At 37.5% G+C, this 22,819-nt stretch overlaps 1 protein-coding gene across 20 annotated transcripts in view; it reads left to right on the top strand.

Moving 5' to 3' along the window:
• Positions 1–22,819, top strand: part of Lcorl (ligand dependent nuclear receptor corepressor-like) — a 160,655-nt gene that overhangs the window by 57,806 nt on the left and 80,030 nt on the right. For all 20 annotated transcript variants that reach the window (XM_030254339.1, XM_011240710.3, XM_030254338.1 and 17 more), the window contains exon 2: positions 4,672–4,737. In XM_030254339.1, the coding sequence (XP_030110199.1) occupies positions 4,699–4,737 (39 nt within the window). In that variant the 5' untranslated portion in view covers positions 4,672–4,698. The remainder of the gene's footprint in view (positions 1–4,671; positions 4,738–22,819) is intronic.

The raw sequence follows: 22,819 nt of genomic DNA, 5'->3' as shown, positions 1-22,819 counted from the left end.
GGGGTCTTATTCTGAGGTTACCCCACTCCCTTTATCTCATTTATCATCAGGCTTTTAAAAGTTTTTATCTCATTGAGCTTAGCTTGAGGACTTAGGTCCATTACATTCCATGGTGCTCCTCTTCTCCTCAAACAGTACATTTTATATTTCTCTTTGTCAAGACTACTCTTTTTTATTATAAATCTGCACAAAAGTGATTACTAATTAACCACATAACAGCATCATAGTAGGCTGTCCTGAAGTCTATTCTGCCAATGAGATTAATCCAAAACTCTTCAATTTAGCTTCAGACTGACTTTTAAAATAAGGACAAAAAGCAGCCGCATTATTTCCCAAAATATAACAAGAATGATCTCTAGACCACTTATTAATACTTTTCCCCTTTGAACCTTCTTGAGCTTGCTCTATATAGTTCAAATCACCTTCAGCACCGTTCTCTTACTAGTATGGCCCATAAAGTCCCACTCAAAATCAGTTAATGGCTTTTCTAGTTCAAAGTCTAAATTCAACCAATAAGCAGCATGGTCAAGCCTGACACAGCAATACCCTATTGGTACCAACTTCTGTCTTAGTTACTGTTCTATTGCTATAAAGAGATGTCATGGCCAAGGCAGTTCTTGTAAAAAGCATTTAATTGGTGGCTTGCGTACAGTTTCAGAGACTCAGTCCATTATCATCATGGCTTGCAGCATGGCAGCACAAAGGAAGACCTGGTCCTGAAGAAGGAGCTTAGAGTTCTACACCTGATATGCAGACAATAGGAAGGAAAGAAAGAAACATTAGGCCTGGCTTGGGCTTTTGAAACCTCAAAGTCCACCCTCTAGTGACAAATTTTCTTGAATAAGGCCACACCTCTTAATCATTTCAAACAGTTCTACTTCTGGTGACTTGGCATTGAAATATATGAGCCTATGAGGGCCATTCTTATTCAAACTACCACATTAACTAAGACAAATACTGTCTTTTCACATACCTGCAGAATCTAAGGAAAAGGAAAATTGGGGCCATTAGAGAAGGGGACTGGTCACAGGCATAGGGAATGTATAGGCAAGACTAGGTAATTTGGAGTAAAAATAGAATACTTCACATACAGGTTTGTCATGATGAAACTTGTAAAACTACTGTGTCGTAAAGGAAAACAGCTATTTATTACAGAATATTTTGCTATCTTGGATGGAGAATGAGAAGAAATATAAATGAAACTAATGTGAAACAAGGAAGTATATATAAACAAAATTAAAGAAAAAAACATTTATTTATTTGGAAGGCGGGTACCATGTTGCACATACGGAGGTCAGAAGGCAACTTGGGAGTCAGTTTGCTCCACTATGTTGTTTCTAGAGATCAGTTCATATCATCAGTCTTAGCTTCAAACTCCCTTACCCACCAAACTATTACTGTCCCTATTTATATCTGTTTTTTATTCAACTTTTAGTGTTTGTGTTCACATATGTGTGAGTGAAGCCCCAAGGTTGCTCAGTTGCTCTCCACGGAGGTATGGTTTCTTAGTGAACCTGGGGCTTTGCTGTTCTCACTCTTTCTTCCTCTTCCTCTTCCTCTTCCTCTTCCTCTTCCTCTTCTCTTCTTTCTGTCTTTCTTTCTTTCACCTTTGTTTTATTTGTCTCTAGCTCTTTTGGATGCCCTGTGAGTAATTTTTTTTTCCTCTGATATATTGGTTTTTATCTTCCCAATTTTTATTTAAAAAAATACTAAACTGAAAGCTATAATAATGTATTCAGAGGACCTAGTGCAGACTCGTTTCAGACATGCGCTTACTGGAAGCTTTGTTTGGTAACAAAAGATGGTGTGCAGACTGCTTTTGTGTGTCAGCTAGACACAAGCTAGAGTCATCAGAGAGGAAGGAGCCTCAGACTCCCATGGCTTGTTCTGGTTGCCTTCCAGAATATGAAGGCGAAGCACTATAGCTGAAGATACCAGAGACTTTGGACACAGAATTTCTAGGAATTTAGCTGGAACTGATCTGAATGCCTTCTCCCTGAGGTTCAACTCTTTATAGTATCAGAAGGTCGTATGTAAACTGCCAAGAGAAAGGACCAGTCAGTTATTCTACCCAGATGTAAAGCCTACAAATCATACCAAATGGATCAGCACATTCACAGTGGTACAATAGTAGCACTTACATCTTTGACTAACCAACAGCTATCTAATTAAACTTAGAGCCCATTTAATAGGAGATAGAAGGCAAAGAGCTCTGCTGTCTGATGGTGTCTTCTATATATGACAGAAGTTCATAACATATGGCTACATGAGCAAAATCAGCATAATGACAAATCCAAGTTATATGCCAGTGTGGATTGTGAAAACTCCATTCAACTCCTGGCTGAAGAACTATATAGATGGTCAGTGCCTGCTGAGAGGATGAGAATCTGACACTTCCTCGGACAGACTTCCATATACACAATCCAATCTCTATTGGTCCAACAGATGTATGAAGAAAGAAAGCTAAACTGACTCAGTATGCTATATCTACACATGTTTGCATATGCATAAAATATGCATATGTATATGTAACAATAATACCTAAAGAAGAGATTATAAATGGTGGACACAGAAGGAGTTAGAGAGGGAAGTCAGAGGGTGAGGAGTGATATAGATATAGTACTCATTAAGTTTTCTAAAAAAAAAAAAAACTATAGGTAGAATGATGGTCCAGGAGCACTACACTGGAGCTAAAACAAAACCAGAAATCTCTGACATGATCTCATATTTTAGTGCAACTTTTTGTGTATTAATGAGTTTAAAAATAAGAGTTCTTACTGGTTTGTTACAACTAGCTACACTATTCCATAATATACTTGCTGTACATGTACATTACCTGAAATACATAGGTGATATGCACTAGGTTTGTGCAAGTACACTCTGAATGTTCACACAAAAACAAAGCCACCTAACACATGTCTCATAATTTACCCCTGCTACTGGGTGACACACGGTTAGTCTAGGCTGATTTCTTACAAATTAATATACATATAAGTGTAACACTAAGAAGACTGAGCAGATTGTACTATATATTTATGTTTTTATGTAGAAATATATATGTGATAATGACAATACAGTTTAAGAAAAAGCTATAAATTTGACGGGGCCAGGGGGAGCATGGGAGAGGTTAAGGAAAGGGAAGGAAGAAATTATGTGATATTTAAGTTCAAAAATTAAAATTAAAATAAAAACTTTTTTTGTACGTGATTTGACATTGCTCTGAGTAGGAATATCCTTCCATTTTCTATTATCAAGCAGTACAAAATGAAATGTAAGATATTTTACTTAAATATTTAGTAAAAATCATGGAGTGCCCTTGAGCTCTTCACATTCTGGAAGGCAACCACAAGCCTTGGGAGTCAGTTAAACGTCCCTGATCAACAGTTCAAAGGGATAAGGTTTACCCTGCTTGGAACCTAGAATTTTTTTAGTCAAGAGCTCTTTGGGGAACATTATCACCCTGAGTAGCATAACTTTATTTAAAAATGTACACACATGTATATGTATTTGTAAGTAAGTATAAATAATGTTTGTTTGTTCCAGTCATCTTTAGCGTCCTTTATCCCTCCTTTACTTCCCCTCAATATTTCCATTTGCATCCCCCTTTCCCACATAAAGTCTCCCTCCCTATTTTTCCCATTTCCCCTTTGATAGCACTTAGTTCCCACTGTGCCCTGTTTGTAGCTCTCCCCACCCTCAGCCCCTTGCACCATCATCATGTTACCTGCAAACTTCATTTTTTCTTTACACATGACTAGTATTTCCTAGTGTACCTAACATTACATTTTCATTATCCATTTATCAGTGTAGGACATTTAGGCTTTTTCCATTTCTTTGTTATTATGAATAGGGCAGCAATAAACATAGCCATAGCCAAGCAAGTATATATAGAATATGATGTCAAGTTCTTTGGGCATATGCCACAGAGGTGTTATACGTGGGTCATATGGTAGATGTACATTTTGTTTCTTGAGAATTCTCCATACTGATTTTCATTGTGGTTATACAATTTTGTAGTTGTACCAACAATGAGTCATTATTCCCCTACTCCCACATTCTCACCAGCATTCTTTTTTTTTCATTTATTTTTTTAATTAGGTATTTTCTTCATTTATATTTCAAATGCTATCCCAAAAGTCCCCCAGACCCTCCACCCCCAACTCCCCCACCCACCCACTCCCACTTCTTGGCCCTGGCGTTCCCCCGTACTGAGGCAGATAAAGTTTGCACGACCAAGCTCCCCAGCATTCTTGACTTACATATTAGGTCGTGCTTGACAGTACTTTAGCTTGGGTTAATATATGCATTTCAGTATTCTAGTTACTTTACAATCTTAATGTGACAGTCACTATATAATTAGTTCACTTTAAACTGGATGAAAATAACAGGTATACTATGGTAAATTGTTTGTTGATTAATATAAAATTCAGGAGTTTTGTTTGTTTGTTTGTTTGTTTTTGGTTTTTCGAGACAGGGTTTCTCTGTATAGCCCTGGCTGTGCTGGAGCTCACTTTGTAGACCAGGCTGGCCTCGAACTCAGAAATCCGCCTGCCTCTGCCTCCCGAGTGCTGGGATTAAAGGCGTGCGCCACCACGCCCGGCTCAGGTGTTTTGATCATTTAAAAAAATGAAGCTTTTCCAGGAGCTAATACACTTTTCTCTTTGAAAACAGGTTTTGAGAGTATTTTAGAAGGGCTTTATGGACCACGGCTACGAAGAGACCTCAGTTTATTTGAAGGTAATTAACTTTTTTTATTTTAATGTTAAAACCTTCTACCCTGATTAATAAAGTTGTTCTAGCAAAACTACATATTAAATGTAAATGAATGATCACTTTGAAATTGACAGTGTTTTAAATAAATAAAATAGTATAATATTCCTCATATATTTTATTACATGGTATGTAGTATACATTTTTGAAAGGCACAGTGGCTTAAAATAGAAAATAAATTTTGTCTTCAGCTCAGTAATATAATTTTATTTTTATGTGTCTAGTGTTTTATAAAGTATATATCCTGACCTATTCTTAAGTAGGATTTAAATTTTAAAATGACACAAATATCAAGTCAGTTAAAATAATCAAATTATTAAGTTACATAGTTAAATTGAAGTAAGTAAATATTCTGTGAAATAAATGTTAAAAGCTGTTATTCCAATTTTTATTTTAAGTTTTTTAAAAGTTTCCATATAAGCTTATCTTGTCTGTCTAGCACATTCCTTACCCCACTGACCCTCCATTTTCATTTCCCTCCTCATTCCTGTTATCCACTTTGTTCCCCTAGTCAGGCAGTTTTGCATTATTTCATTTTAATATTTAAAAATACATTATTTTATGTATATAAATTCTAGGAATGACAAATGAAAGAACATACAATTTTGTCTTCCTGAGACAAGATGATTAACTCTGATATTCATTTTCTTTCTGCAAATGACATAGTTCTGTCCTTTATGGCTGGAAACAACTACTGTGTGTGTGTGTGTGTGTGTGTGTGTGTGTGTACACACAGCATACACCACATTTTATTGTTCCTCTGTTATTGGACACCTAGATTGGTTCTATAACCTACTGTGGAGAGGGCTTCAGTAATCATTAATCTACAAGTATTCTTATAATGTTTTGATGTGGTTTTGTTTCTGCTTTGCTTTTGGTTTTGGTAAATAACCAAAAGTGAAGTAACTGAGTCACAAGGTAGAGTGAATATTGAGAATCAGTCATACTGACATCTATGTTTGGATTAGTTTTCATTCCCACCTGCAGTGTTTAAGTTTTGTCCATACCTCACCAGTATTTATTTTTCCTGTTTCTGAGACTTATTTTTTTTAATTATGTATACTACATGTGGGTATATCCACATGAGTGCAGATGACTTCGAAGGCCAGAGGCATTGGGGAGCTGGAGTTAGGGATGGTTATCAGCCTCCTGACATGAGTGATCCTCTGGAAGAGCCACAAGTGTTCCTAGCTGTGCGGCCATCTTTCCTGAGCCTGCTACTCAGTTTCTTAATGACTGCTGTGTTGATGAGTAGGATGGAATCTCAGTGCAGATTTGACTTAAATTTTTCTGATGACTCATGAGGCTGAACATTTGAAAACACTTTATTGGCTATTTGTGTTTCATCTTTTAATAACTGCACTTAATTAGTCCTTTTATAATAATTGGGTAGTTTGATTTATTGTTGTGTAGTTTTGTGAGAAACTTGGATGTTGTAAATATTAATCCTCTATGAGATGGATGGCCTGCAAAGACTTCCTTCCATTCTGCAGGCTCTCTTTTTACTAATTTGCTTCCTTTAATTTGATGATGCCCCATTAAATTGTTAAGTTTATTCCTAAGTGGCTGGAGTCCTGTTTCACTACTTTGGTCAGGTTCATTCCAAGACTGTGAATGGATTTTCCTGATTTCTTAACATGTTCTTTACTGGCACATATGAAGGTTATTGGTTTATATATGATAATTTTCTATTCTGCCACTTTGTTTAAAACTGTTTATTAGGTATAAGTGTTTTCTGGTAGAGTCTTTAGGATTTTTTATAGAGAGTAACACAATCCAAAAATAAGGATATTTTTACTTCTTCCTTTCCTATTTGTTTCTCTTTTATTTACTTCTCTTACTGCTCCTAAGACTTTAGCTAACATTTCGAACAAGAGTAGAAAAACTGGACGACCTTGTCCTATTCCTGATTTTAGTGGAAATTCTTAAGAGTGTTTTCCCTTGTATTATAATATTGGCTGTAGGCTTATCATTTACAGCTTTTATTATGTTAAGTTACTTCTAGTCCTGTTCTCTTTGGGACTTTTATAATGAAGGGATGCTTGGTTTTATGAAAAGACTTTGCTGTATCTATTAAGATCACGTAGTTTCTGACTTTGAGTATCACAACTATTTGTTTTTTATTTGGGTGGAGCTCTTAGTGTGCTTAGGTGTCTTGGGGTTTCTATTGCTCTGAAAAGACACTGTGACAACAGCAACGCTTATAAAGGAAAACATTTAATCGGGGCTGGTTTACAGGTTCAGAGATATAGTCCATTCAGGAAGCACATATGCATACATGAGACTGGAGAAGGAGCTGAGAGTTCTATCTAGATCTGTGGGCAGCGGGAAGAGAGAGTGACTGACACTGGGCCTGGCTTGAGCTTCTGAAACCTCAAAGCCTACCTCCAGTGACACACTTCCTCCAACAAGATCACACTTAGCAAAAGGTCACACCTCCAGTAATGCCACTCCCAATGAGTATGTGTGCAGGGGGTGCATTTTCATTCAAATCGCCACACTAAGGGTTAGTCAAGCCCTCCAAGTGCTGGAGAGATGGCAAAACAGATCCGTCCTGCTAAATTCAGTGTTAAAGTAAGAAAATATGAAGAGCAGAGCTGGACCATGCAGTTTTCCCCACTATTAAGATCCTCAGCATTCCTTCTTGGATCCAAGATGCCTATCATATCCCTAGGCCTTCTTTGTCTCAGATGCTGGTTATGTATACCAAGGAGTTTTTATATGCTGTTCTCACCTACAGACCGTACTTTGGGAAATCAGGTTATAGATGCTGGTTCAGTAAATGGGCTTTTCTTCGTAAGTGTAGTCACAGATGCTGGCCATACCTGTTGGCAGTCCTTCAGGAATATAATTGGGAAGGCTTACTTTGCCCTTGTGTAACCTTTGAAACTTCATGTGTTCACCTGAAGACCCAGATTTCTACCTCTAAGCTGATAACTAGTGTGTGGTTCTGATTCAGTTTCTTCCTATTATCAAGTATTCTGCTGACTTGCTTTCAGTTTACAGTCTTCTGATACTTTTGCTGAGCTTGCTCAGAATATAGATCCTAGAACTCTTTTAACATGTTCTTGCATGGCTGCACCAGGTGCGTGCTGAATGCCAAGGCGAGACGTTTTCTTGCCATCTCTACTCTCTGCAAGTGCCAGTGAGCATCCTTAGTCTGGCTCTGTCTTCTTTCTGCTTCTTAATAGTCTCATTAGTGTAAGTATAGTACAGATTTTCTAAGTCTCTCTGTCTTAAGCCCTGGATCTGGCCATCTGCTGTTGGCATTCCTTTCATTGCCAGCCGTGAGCTCCCAAAACGAAGACAGCCTTCCTGCCCGGATGGACGTTTGGCTTTTTATCCTACTTTATAAAATTCCCCATTTTACTGTACTGTTGAAGTTAGAGACATTTTAGGGTTGCTTTCCTCCCTGTTTCCTGCAGAGCCTATTAAACTATGGTTTCATATCAACTCAAGGAATCTCAGATTTTAAGTGGATAATCCAGTGAGCTTTGTCAGATATTTGTCAGTTTTTATTTTTCATTTTACTTTTTTATTTTTGTAGGTTTGTTTTTGCTTAGAAAGGAGCACATTTGACTTGGTGAGTTTATGCACTGAATTTGCTCTCTGACAGGGCATCTCTTCTGGTGTAGTTTAAGGGCTTTTTACTGAGACAGTGTTTAGATACAAATTCGAAAGAAAAGCAATGGCTTGAAGTTTGGAAGCTGGTTGTTTTTGGTTTTTGTTTTGTTTTTCTATTGAGTTTGAGGATGCCATTTGTGTCTGTAATGATACACTTAAAAACTGTAAATTCCGCCCTTCCTAGCATTGGTTCTGAAAACTGTGGAGCCTTTTATTGTAATTCATCAAGGGAGGAAAGTCCTTCTTGGTAGTATTGGCAGTAATGATTTTGGGAATGAATAATAATAGGAAAAAGTGTTTTCATTTAAAAAAATAACGTTCTTTTTTTATTTAGAATAGATTTTCTTTCACATAATGGATCGTTCTTACACTTTCCCACCATCTGTTCCTCACACTCCTCTCCACTTGCTCTCCCATCCAGATGTGCTCCTCTTCAGACTCATTAGAAAACAAAGAGGGTTCCAAGGAGCAATAATAAAATATAAGATAAAACAAAAATAACACATCAAATTACACAACACAAACAGAATAAAAGAACCCAAAGAGAAGGTACAAAAATCAGAGAGCCACACATTCCTGTATCCAGGAAATCACATAAAAACAGTGGACTAGAAGCCATACTGTATGTGCAGACAAACTGGTGTAGACCCATGCAGACCCTGTGCATGCACAGGCTCTGTGAATTCACATGAGCTTGGATCGTGTTGATTTTGAGGGCTTGTGCTAGTTTCTCCTTCCCCTCTGGCTCTTAATGCTCTTCTGCCTTGTCCTCTACATGGTTCCCTAAACTCCTATGTGAGCATTTCATGGGGACATCCCACTTAGGGTTTCCTGTTTCAAGGTCTCTAACTCTGCATAATATTTGAATGTGGGACTCTGTATTTGTTTTAATCTGCTTTAAGAAGAATCTTGAGCAAGGCACTGAACTATGAAACTATCTAGCAGAATATCAATAGGAGTTACTTTATAGCTACTTTTTTTTCTTTTAAATAAAAATGATATTTAGTTTTCCTCATAGGTTGGTTACCTAATCTGTTAGGTATAGGTTTCATCTTGTGGAATGAGCCTTAAGTTAAATCAAACATATTAGTTTGTTACTCCCACAGCTTTGTGCTATCGTTATACTATTGTAGATCGTTACACTATTGTATCGGACACCATTGTAGATCAAAGGATTTGTGGCTAGGTTGGTATTTACATTTCACTTTTGGTATTACACAGAGTACTTTCCCATAACAAAGATGTTAGCGTGAATGGGTGAAGACTTTATGTAAGTACTAGCTAGAGTTCAGTGAGATGTGTAGGTATTGTGTCTTCAGCATTGGAGCTTTTCTGTCAGTTAGTGGAAAGCAACCTGTAGTCTTGGCAACACCCTGGGTTGTTTGGAGATTCTTGTGGGACTCTTTTGACCAACATCTCAATCAGATATAACCCAATCCCAGGTCTTAGATTCATGGTGACAAAGAGATGACCAGTTGGAGCTCTCTTTTCCATCATTTGGTAATTTAATTTAGATGGCCTTCATATTTGTGTGTGTATGTGTATGTGTGTATGTATATGTATATGTATTAGGAAGCTTCTACTATTATGCTTCCATACTACGGCTCAGATGGCCCTTATTTTTAGCTGTCTCTCTCTGTATTCCTTTCTTTGCTCCCCTCCCACCTTGGTCTTCTTGTACCACTTCCCATCCATCCATCCATCCATCCATCCATCCATCCATTCATCCTTAAACTGTTTTATTTCCCTTTCCTAAATTGATTTATCCCTCTACCCTGCCCATCCTCCAGTACTTTACACTATACCTAGCCTTTGTGGTTCTACTATAGCATGATGACTATAGACTTAACCACTAATATCCATGTATCAGTGAAAACATACCATATTTGTCTTTCTGGGTCTAGAGTACCACACTCAGCATGATATTTTTTCCCTAGTTCTACCCATTTACCTACAAATTTCATGACCCACTTCCTGCAAGTATCCTCACCTTCTGTTGAGGAATATCTAGGTTATTTCCAGTTTCTGGTTGTTATGAATAAAACCAACAAGTATCTCTGGTAAAATGAAGAATCCTTTGGTATGTGCCTAAGAGTGGTATAGCTGAATCTTGAGGTCAGTTGATTTCCAGCTTTCTGAGGAACTGCCACAGTGATCTCCGTAGTGGCTCTATGAGTTTGCACTCCCACCAGCAGTGGAGGTGTGTTCTCATTGTTCTACATCCTCACCCACATTAGTTAGTCACTTGCGTTGTTCTTAGCTGACAGGTGTAAGATAGAATCTTACAGTATTTTTGACTTGCATTTCCCTGATGGCTAAGTATGTCAAATTTTTCTTTAAATGTTTCTCAGTCATTTGAATTTCCTATTTTAAGAATTATTTTTAGACCTGTACCATATTTTTTAATTGGCATATTTGTTTGATTCTTAGTTTTTTGAGTTCTTCATACATTTTGCATATTAGGCCTCTTATCTGACGTTTAGTTAGTAAAAATAGTTTCTAATTCTGTAGGCTGACTCATTGTCCGAATAACAATGCACTTTACCCCGCAGAAGCTTCTAGGTTTCATGAGGTCTCATTTATCTTTATAGATCTTAATGTCTGTGCTATTAGTGTTCTGTTCAGAAACTCTAACTTTGCCAATGTGTTCAAGGCTGGTCCCCACTTTCTCTTCTGTCAGGTTCAGTGTATCTGGTTTTATGGTTAGGAATTTGATCTATTTGGACTTGAGTTTTGTGCAGGGAGAAAAGTATGGATCAGTTTGGACTTTCTTTTACATATAGCCATAGCCATCCACTTTGACTAGCACTATTTATTTGTTGAAGATGCTGACTTTTTTCTAATGTGTATCTGAATTTTTTATCAAAAATCAGTTGTTTTTTCCTTGTGTGTATATTTATGTCTGGGTCTTCAGCTTGATTCCATTGATCATTGTGTCCGTTTTTCTGCCAACACCATGATGTTTTTAAGACTATAGATCTGTAATACAACTTGAAATCACTAATAGTGATATCTCCTGCATGTATGTTTGTTTGTTTGTTTTTAAATTTATGATTACTTTAACTATTCTGGGGTGTTTTTTTGTTTTGTTTTTGGTGTGTGTGTGTATGTGTGTGTGTGTGTGTATGTGTGTTTTTCCATAGAAAATTGAACTACTCGTCCTTTCAAGATTTGTGAAGAATTTTGTTGGAATTTTGATGGGGATTGCATTGAATCTGTAGATTGCTTTTGGTAGGTGGCCACTTGTACTATATTAATGCTTTTGATCTATTGAGCATAGGAGACCTTTCCATCTTCTGATAGCTTCTTTCGTTTCTTTCTTAAACGTCTTGAAGTTCTTGCTATGCAAGTGTTTGACTTACTTGGTTAGAGTTACTCCAAGATACTTTTTATTATTTGAGACTGTTGTGAAAAGTGTTGTTTCCCTGATTTCTTTCTTTCTCAGTCCATTTGTCGTTTGTATATAGGAGTTAATCTGTGAGTTAATTTTGTATGCAACTACTTTGTTGAAAGAGTTTATCAGCTATAGGGGTTTCCTGGTAGAATTTAGGGGGTCACTTATATATACACTATCATTTCATTTGTGAGTAGATATACTTTTATCACTATTTCTTCCTTTCCAGTTTGTATCCCCCTGGGTATCCTTTGTTGTTTTAATTGCTCTAGCTAAGACAACAAGTACCATACTGAATATGTATATGGACAACCTTACCTCTTTCCTCTTTATTTTGATTTTAATAAAATTGCTTTTGAGTTTTTCTCCATTTAAATTGATGTTATCTGTATGCTTGGTGTTAATTGCCTTTATTGGGTTGAGGTATTCCCCTTGTATCCCTATTTTCTCCAGAACTTTTATCACAAAGGGGTATTGAATTTTGTAGAAGGCCTTTCTTCATCTCCCATCAATTGCTCTGTAAAGCCATGACCATACCACCCTGAATGCATCCAATCTCATCTCTGTTTTGTTTTTATCTGGATGACTTGTATATTGGCAAGAGTGTAATTGAAATTTCAACCTGGGTTTCTTCCCCCTTTTTTATTTTATTTGTGGCTGTTTTGGTTTTTGGTTTCTGTTGCTGTCTCTGATTTTTAGGAGATTGTGGTACTTTCGTGTGGCTTGTTAAAAAAAATTCTTCTCCAATTTTGATATATGTGATCACTGCAAGTTCCAGGTGGAAAGTGTTTCCAAGTACTGGGTTCTGACACTTAGAAATGGGAATGGGCTTGGAGGGACAAGGCTGAGGAAGTCCATCTCAGGTAGGAAAACAGAGTATTCCAGTAGGATCTGCTTTGTCTGTGGGAGTGGGGTCAGAGAGGAACAAGGTCTGTTTGAGAGCTGCGAATGAGACTAGCGGATTAGATTTAGAGAAATGGAGCAAGAGGCAAAGACCTTCAGTTAGCCTCTTGCTTCTTGGCCAAAGTGGGTTCCCAGTGAGAGCCTGCTAGAGTTGTGTCTGGGATAAGCAATGAGTGGAACACAAGCAGTCTGGAGGGGAAGATCTGTGTGCTCCACTGGAGATGGGAACAAAGAGGAAGGGGCTACTGTAGCAAGTGATGTGCTGCACAACTGAGGATTACACGAGAAAGGTGAAGATCTGTAATTATCCCGTCTACCCGTCTAACTAGGGTGGCTTGTGGAATCCTAGGAAACGCCTCCAGGACTTAGGGGCCTGGATAAAGCAGTAAGTGGAGGGAGAGACATTAGGAGTGTAAAGTCTGTATGTTGCACTGGAGATGGAGGAGGTGCAGTGAGAGATCTACAGAGCTGGGGATGAGTCTCAGGGGTTGGACTGGGAAACTATAAGGACAGCTGAAGATCTGCAGTCAGTCTTTGGCAGGAATGGCCTGCAGGTTTCTGGTAGTACGTTTCTTACTAAGTTTGTTTCATTTTTCATTTCAACAGCTCTGTCTGTAGGATATTTTAATTGTTTACATCATAGTAACATTACTATCTTGAAATCAAACTGATAGGATTTTTCTCACATGTGCCAAAATTATGATAATTTGTAAATTCTGCATAATGTTTCATTTTAATTATTTCCATGTACCTGTGTAAGGGTACGTGGGAGTAAATCGCATATGCCATTTCATACGTGGGGAAGTGAGAGGATAACCTTCTCCCTCTGGTGAGACTAGACCTCTCTGTTGTCTGCTGCTGCATTAGCTAAGCTGGCTGGACCATGAGCTTCAAAGGATTCTCTTGTCTTTGCCTCCCATCTTACTGTAGGAATACTGAAATTACAGACATGCACGTAAATTTCTGTAGCTTCTGAAGATTCAGGCTCAGCTCCTCACGCTTTGTGTACCAAGTGCTTTACTTAGTGATCCGCCTCTCCCACCCTACATCCTTTTAAGCTAACATTATAACATACTGCCTTTTTATCATGTCATTTTTTAAAATTTTTTTAATTAGGTATTTTCTTCATTTACATTTCCAATGCTATCCCAAAAGTCCCCCATACCCTCCACTCCCACTTCTTGGCCCTGGCGTTCACCTGTACTGAGGCATATAAAGTTTGCATGACCAATGGGCCTCTCTTTCCACTGATGGCCGACTAGGCCAACTTCTGATACATATGCAGCTAGAGACACGAGCTCTGGGGGGTACTGGGTAGTTCATATTGTTGTTCTACTTATAGGGTTGCAGATCCCTTTAGCTCCTTGGGTACTTTCTCTAGCTCCTCCATTGGGGGCCCTGTGATCCATCCAATATATCATGTCATTTTTATGCATTGTATCATGTATTATACTTTGCTTATATCCAGGAATTCCCACTACCTTCCTCCTGTATGAGTTTTGGAAATTGAGTACCTATATTATTTCTGGATTAGATTATATTCAGCTGTTATAACATGCTTATAAATGTTTAAGGAATCACCATCAAATTTTGTTATGAGTTATTCTAAAAAACAAAAATTTATTATCAAATTGTAAAGACTTACTTTTAATGATAAAATCTTGTGTTTATCAAGGTTAAGTTAGCGTACTTTATGGGGCCCTGTGTATTAGCAGTACAATATTCCTGAAAGGGTTTATAAGTAAATGTTAAAAGTTTAAAAGATAGTATTTATACATTAATAACCTTTTTATGGATTTATAGAAAGTAATCAAATTTCCAGAAGATATGTATATGTATGTGTATATGTGTGTGTGTGTGTGTGTGTGTGTGTGTGTGTGTGTGTGTGTGTGTGTGTGTGTGTATACACACACACACACACACACATATGGCTGTTACAGGCTTTTAAGGATAGCTTTGCTACAATAACAGGCTGTTAAATGATTTTGTATTAGTAATTAAAATATATTCAGTTATTAAGAGTTATGTTGAATAAATTAACATGAATGGATTATTGGACTGAAGAAAATAAAATTGCTGTTTATGTGTTATGTATGAGTTTTATTTCATGTTCCTTCGACAAAAGCAATTAAGGAAGAAAACTTGTTTGGCTCATAATTTTAGATTATTGTCCATCATTATGAGAAATGAAGCCACTTGTCATAACACGGACAATCATGAGATATGAACAGTGGGTTTACGTATGCATGCTCGAACTAAGCACCCCATCTCCACCCTTGTTTTTTTTATATAGATATTTTCTTTATTTACATTTCAGATGTTATCTCCTTTCCTAGTTTCCCCTCCGAAAGTCCCCTATCCCCTTCCCCCTCCCCCTGCTCACCAACCCACCCACTCCTGCTTCCTGGCCCTGGCATTCCCACACACAGGGGCATAGAACCTTCACAGGACCAAGGGCCTCTCCTCCCATTGATGACCAACTAGACCATCCTCTGCTACAAATGCAGCTGGAGCCATGAGCCCCACCATGTGTTTTCTTTGGTTGTTAGTTTAGTCCCAGGGAGCTCTGGGGGTACTGGTTAGTTCATATTGTTGTTCCTTCTATGGGGCTGCAAACCCCTTCAACTCCTTGGGTCCTTTCTCTAGCTCCTTCATTATCGACCCTTTGCTCCACCCAATGGATGGCTATGAGCATCCTCTTCTGTATTTGTTAGGCACTGGCATAGCCTCACAAGAGAGAGCTCTATCAGGGCCCTGTCAGAAAAATCTTGCTGGCACATGCAATAGTGTCTGGGTTTGGTGGTGGTTTTTTGGGAAGGACCCCCCTGTGGGGCAGTCTCTTCCTTCTCTGCTTCACACTTTGTCTCTGTAACTCCATCCATGGCTATTTTGTTCCCCCTTCTAAGGATCAAAATCTTTGATGCTTTGGTCTTCCTTCTTTTTGAGTTTCATATGTTTTGCAAATTGTATCTTGGGTACTCTGAGCTTCTGGGCTAATATCCACTTATCATTGGATACATATCATGTGTGTTCTTTTGTGATTGGGTTACCGCACTTAGGATGATATCCTCCAGATCCATCCATTTGTCTAAGAATTTCATAAATCCATTGTTTTTAATAGCTGAGTAGTACTCCATTGTATAAATGTACCACATTTTCTGTATCCATTCCTCTGTTGAGGGACATCTGGGTTCTTTCCAGCTTCTGGCTATTATAAATAAGGCTGCTATGAACATTCTGGAACATGTGTCCTTATTACATTTTGGAGCATCTTCTGTGTATATCCGTCTCCATTCTTAATGCAGTTCCAAATCCCCTATGTAGATGGTATCAGCCACAGTAGGTAGGTCTTCCTACTTCATTAATAATCAAGGTAGTCTCACACAGACATGACCATAGGCCAGCCTAACCTAAATAGTCCTCATTAAGATTTCCTTTCTTGATATTCCTACATTATGTCAAGGTGACATTTAAAATTAAACATCCCAAAATATAGCTATACTGATGTATTTTTGCTAGAAAGGATAAAAGGTTTTAATAAATTTTTAATAGAATAATTGTATTTATTCTTTCACAGTGTTATACATGTATGCAATGTATCTTGATCAAAGTGCACTCTCAGCTCACCTCTCCCAGCTTCCTCGGGTACCACCAAAATATTTCCTTACCCTATTCTTCATAGCCTCTAACTTTTAAAAATATATAGAGAACCCACTGAGTCCTGTTGGAATGTCAACTGATCTTGCTGATTTGATACTGTGTAGGTAACTAGCTGCTGTTTATGAGTACAGTAGCCATGCATGTACAAAAGACAGTATTTCATGGCACTCTTCCCCATTCTCTGACCCATAATTCTTTCCACCCCATCTCCCTTGATGTTCCCACAGCCTCGGGGGAGGGGAGTTGATATAGATGTCTCATTTAGGGCTGAGCACCCAGTAGTCACTTATTCCCAGCACTTTGATTAACTTCTGACCACTGCGTTAAAGTGTAGAGTAAAGCTTTCTTGGCCAAGTTGAGGGTAGCATGAATCTGTTTATAAAAAAGCAAATATTTAGAAGGCAATTTGACAAGACATCCCTGTAACAAGACAACAGTAATAGGTACCTCTCTAGGACCTAGGACCTTTCAAGTTTACAGTACCAGGCACAAATTCCCTCTTTCAGAGAAGACTTTGAAATCCAATTAAAAGGTAGCTGGTTACCCAAACAACATTTGCACGTTTTGCATCAGTGGATATATCTTGCCTGGTAGGTCAGCTGGTGAAGTTTGATGGCTTTTCTCTCCCAATGGACTGTATGGCACTTTCCGGCAAAGTGAAAACTAGCCAGCAGGGAGAGAATTTTTGAGTTTATTCCAACTTGATTTCTGTATGTCTTAAAATCAAAGTGTTTCGAATTTTCAACAGTAGGGTTTTAAAAGTATGTCTCTCTTTTTTAAACTGTACTAGAAAGAAGAGATACCAAAATGGTAATTATTTTTTGAAATGTGGATTATGAGTGATTTTATATATTTTCTCTACTGAAAATATATAATTTAAAATACAAAAATGTTTTTAAGTGATCATTTCTGTAGTTTTCTTGCAAATACTCTTATAGGCAAGTTTTTTTTTAAATTGCCATTGATCATATTGTCTAGTTTTTATTAGATGAACCTTATATCTAATTTTATAGAATTTTATAACCATAAAGGAATTTTTATTTTATTAGTGGTTTCAAACTTATTCACATTTTATGACCTATCTTCATATTATTTTAAGCAATCCTTGGATGGGAATGGGTCTTAACCCAGGCATACAGAGGACTATTGCAGTGTTTCCTGTCTAGCTTTCAAAGCACCTATTGCTGATACTAGATGTATTATCATCTGATGTTTAAGGTCTTTGGGGTCTTTAAACTTTGAACTCAAAACTGGTGTATTCCTCAACCTTCCTTTCTTACAAGCTTCCTTTTCACAGCCATATTTGAAATTAGTGTTAAACTTCATTGTTCTCTGCTAATCCAAGTGGAAAGCTGGGACTTACAGCCTCATCTGTTTTGTATACATGTTTGCATAAATACTTATATTCCTTTAGAAATTAGTTTGTTAGACATATTGGGTTCGTGAATGCTATCACTACCATAATAGTCCACAATGCTGCCATTGTCCTATCCATCTCCTTTACTCCACCTTTCCTTCTTCTTTCTCTCCCAACCTGTGGAAAACATTCTGTATTTTAACTGGCTCCAGGTTTTGGCTTTTTCCCACAGTGTCACATACAATGGGTTTGTATGTCGTTAGCAGGATGCATTTGCGGATCTTTCTTTTTGTGGCTCACTAGTACTTTTTTTAATGTGTCTCTTAATATTTTTGCCTAGTGTGAATCTGACTAGTGTTTGCTTATCTCTTTACTTACTGAAGCACATCTTGATCACTTTGAAAATTTGGCAATTTTAAATAAGGCTTCTTTAAATATCTTCAACTTCGAGGGTAGACAGAAGTTTTCAACTTTCTTTAATTAATGTGAATAACATCATCATTGGGAAGACTATGTTTATGTATTTTAGAAACTGCTAGACTGTTATCAAAAGTCGCTGGTCTGCTTCAAATTCCCGCCAGCAGTGAATGACCTTGCTGTTCCCTTACTGTTGCTAGTCCTTACTAGCTAGCCTTTAATAGCTGCGTTTGGGACTTTTCATTCTAATAGGTCTATACTGGTACCTTGTTTTCTCAGTGTGTAGATCCCTAATGACATTTGATTTTGACCATCTTGTCACATACATATTTGAATCTTTATATCTTCTGGGTGGGATGTGTTTGGATTGATCTTGGTATTTGAATAGTGATAGAACCAGAATTGGGAAGCATTTCTTTTGTTTCAGTTTTCTAGAATGGATGGTAGAGTTCCATACGGACTGGTGTTTTCTGTTTGGCAGATGTTTGCTTACTTCTTGATCTATTTTTAATAGCTCCGGCCTCCCTGAGGCTATCTGTTTTTGCCTGGGCTTTGGTTGCCTTCTTGTTAGAGGAGTTGATCATTTCCCCTAAGTTATCGAATTTCTGGGCATAATGTTATTTGTAACATCCCTTTATTCTTCCAACATCTCTAACTTCAGAAATGACTAGCCCATCTGTTCTGACACTTGATTTTTTTCCCTCTTTTTTTTTCCTAATTAGTCTAGCTAGAGATTTATGGATTGTATTATCTTTTCAAAGTACCAGCTGATCTTAATTTTTAGAAAGGCCTATACTACAAACTGGGAGGATATATAGCAAATGTTGCAATCATTATCTTTTGATAGTGCAGTTTGTAGATGAGATTTTTTTCTCTTTGTACTTTAGTTCTTTCTTCAATTTTTTAATACAATATATTGTGGCCATATTCTTTCCCCTCTTCCAACTTCTCCCAGATTCCCCTGAACTTCACAGTCTTTCTCAGAAAAACAAACACAAAAACAGAACCAAAAAAAAAAAAAAAAAAAAAGGTGGGGACAGGCAGAAGGAATTAAAGCAAACACAGCAGGGAGGCAGGGAGTCTCTTTTTATGTAGTTATTAAAATGTCTCATAACACAAATTGGTATAAGCATATAAAACTGTGCTTGTGTGTTTGTACACATGCATGGACCTATGTTAGCTTGCACGTGTGTGTGTGTGTGTGTGTGTGTGTGTGTGTGTGTGTGTGTGTGTGTGTGTGTGTGTTAACAGGATTCAGACCCATCCACTGAGCTAAAGCTGTAGACCTAGTGTTACTTTGTAGCTGCAGTGCCATCTTTCAGTATGTTTCTCGGAAGTCAGTAAACTTAAACCCATTGTTCAATGAGCAACACAAAATAAAATCTAGGTTTTTATCTTTCACTGAAATTTGTCTTTGGGAAGTATAATTTATATGCTGTGAATAAACTATACTAAAAAGAATAAAGTTTTCAAAGTAAATGAAAGCTGTGTTTTTTTAAATTACATACATATTTTTATATTAACTTACCTTACAGCTTTAACATGCAAGTATTACTCTCTTCAAGTTCCCAAGAAGAGACTAAAGCCTGAAAAATCATACTTGCTTGGCCACAGCTAGTATGTAGAATGTCCCTGCACCTACATCAGCTTTTACAATCACTTTTTATTTATTGCCTTTTATTTGTAAGCATATTTAATTTTTTGGTAATTTTGGTGCGGTCTTACTGTAACCCTGGCTAAGCCTAGAATTCACTATGTGAAGTAAGCCAGCCTTGAACTTCTGTCAGCCTGCCTCAGCCTCCTGAGTACTAGGATTATAAGTGTATGTTATCATACCTATTTCAATAAAGATACACTATTTTAATCTTTTTGAACTTTGGTTTTTATTTTACAATTGATAGTTATAAATTGAAATTAAAACTCATTGAATTCATATATTTTTAAAATTTTAAAAAAATTTTAATGCCTAAAAGCCACCTCTATGTGTGTTGCCTGCATTCATGTCTGCACCATGTACACAGAAATCCAGAACGCATCAGATTCCCCTGGAACTGAAGCCATAGATAGTTGTGAGCCACCGTGTGGGTGCTGGGTACTGAGCAGGTCGGTCCTCTGGTAGCACGGCCAGTTCTCTTAATTACTGAAACATCCCTCTCTGCACCCCTTACAACTAGTTTGGGGTTTTTGTTTGTTTGTTTGCTTGTTTAATCCTAAGTCTATTAACCATTTTTCAAAAATTTCAGTGTTATGTTTTTCTCATGAAGCCATAATAAAAATAAAAAATCAGGATTCCTTGACTTTTCAAAACTGTTGTCTTTGATATAAATCATGTATTACAGCACTGATCCTCCATAAATAAGTAGCTCTGAAATCCATGACTACTTAGGAGTGATTTAAGGAACCTGCACAGCAGTCTATGTATGCAAGTCTGAGGGTTACACTTACATTAAGTTCCTGTGGTGGACAGTGAAATGTCAGGGTAACTGGGGGGAGCCCTGGGTGCCATGCAGATCTGTAATACTAGCAGTGGGAAGAGAGAAGGATCTCTACAAATTCAAAGCTATCCTGGTCTATCGAGTAAGTTCCAAGCCACCCAGACCCTACAAAATATGGTCCTGTTTCAAATAGGGTTAGATTATACGTTTTGTTTCAAAGTCTCAGCAATGAATGATATACATATCTTTAGTCCAGGATCAAAACAACTAAAATTCTTTAAGGACTCATTTTCCCCCCAAGTTTTTGGGGTGTGTATGTGTGTGTGTGTATATCTGGGGAAAGGATAACTTCCAGGGGTGTCAATTCTTCTCCTTTTTGAAGCGGTCTCTCGTTTGTACTGCCTTCATCTTGCAGGCTACCTGGCCACAGCTTTCAAGTGATTCTCCTGTCTCTCCCTCTCATCTCAGTATAGGAGTGATAAGATTATAAATTCATGCCACCACATTGACTTTTTAAATGTGATTTCTGGGGTTCAAACATGAGTTGTAAGATGTGCCTTTACAAAGCCCTGTGAGCCATCTCCCAAGCCCAGGAAGGAATTGTTTTTAATTGTTAGATTATTTACAGTTTTTGTATGTAAAGTTGTATGTAGAAAATTGAGCATATATTCTTAAGCAGGCATTTAATCTTCTACAGAATAACAATTATCAAATACATATTTGATGGTACAGAAATTTAGAAATTTAGAAAAAAAGAGCATTTGGTGGTTCTGTGTTGTATATGTTAGGTTTTATAACATTTTTGTCTGTCTGTAAATTGGGTAATATAATCCACATTACATGCATAAGCTAATTGAAACAAAACTCTGTCCTGAAAAGTCATAGCTATTACATGTGTTTCCAGTCCAGATCTCCAATCTTCAAATAACTTTACCTTATGTCTTATGTTCCCATTTACTGCTCTTTGCAAATGTATGTAAGTATTAATACTATTTTTGTGATACTGGAAAGGTCTTTCTACACATTTCTATGATCTTTCACTCGATGTTGGGACTAATGTAGAAGGGAGCCATAAGAGTGACCCTAGCCAGTATAATTGTTGATTATCATACCAGGAACAGTACACTTTAATTTCTGTGTAACTTAGAAGAGATACATCTTCAGCTCTATTGAGCTTTTAAAAGAATTTCTGTAGCACACTGATCTGAAGGGGTCTGCAACCCTATAGGAGGAACAACAATATGAACTAACCAGTACCCCCCAGAGCTCGTGTCTCTAGCTGCATATGTAGCAGAAGATGGTCTAGTCGGCCATCACTGGGAAGAGAGGCCCCTTGGTATTGCAAACTTTATATGCCTCAGAACAGGGGAACGCCAGGGCCAAGAACTGGGAGTGGGTGGATAGGGGAGCAGGGCCGGGGGAGGGTATAGGGGACCTTCAGGATAGCATTTGAAATGTAAATGAAGAAAATATATAATTAAAAAAAGATGGTTTTCCAATTGGCCACTGTATAGCTGTCTCAGAGAATAAAAGCTTCCCATGTAAAGTTCTGCATGCAGGTTTATTTAGGGAAAAAAATTGGAAAGGTGTTCTGTTGTTATCAGTGATTCTAAAAGTCACTCCATCTACTAAAAGTAAGTAGAATGACAGTGTCACCATACCTTCTTAACATGTCCTTAGCAGATAAGTATTTTTATGTTCCAGAATTTTTTTCAGTGTTAGAACTGTTGGATTGTAAAGAATAGCATTTAAAAAAAAAAAAGTAACCCATTTACTTAAACTTGTCCCATAGGTCATATATCATAGATGTATATAATGTGCTTTGATTATATTACTCCTGTCTATATTATCCTCACTTATTCCCCTTCCCAAGTCTGCCCAAGTCTTTTTCTAAGTTTTTTTTCTTTATTTTTTTGCCCATCTGCATTTAGAGTTGCTTTTATGAGATTGAGTTATTTATTTGAGTAAAGTTAATGTGACCAGTGACTACGTTATTGTGGATAGGTCTTCCCCTCAGCCACTACCCACTAAGTGCCTTTAACTCTTCATGGAAGAAGGGGGCCTAATGAGCCCCCTCTGCATTTATGGTGGGATGTGGAAAACTCCTGTCTTCAGCAGGTAACCACTGCCTCTGAGTTCATAGCCTCGATAGCTCCATCAGGTCCAGAAGACAACTTCTCTCCATGCCCCAGCTCTTAAATTCTGTTTCTTTTTCCAAGATGCTTCCTGAGTCTCAGAGTGTAGAATGTGATAGAGACG

The sequence above is a fragment of the Mus musculus genome, chromosome 5 (genome assembly GCF_000001635.26).
Source record: "Mus musculus strain C57BL/6J chromosome 5, GRCm38.p6 C57BL/6J".
Classification (NCBI taxonomy): Eukaryota; Metazoa; Chordata; class Mammalia; order Rodentia; family Muridae; genus Mus; species Mus musculus.
Note: the sequence above shows the minus strand (reverse complement) of the source record. Positions and strands in the feature narration are given on the sequence as shown.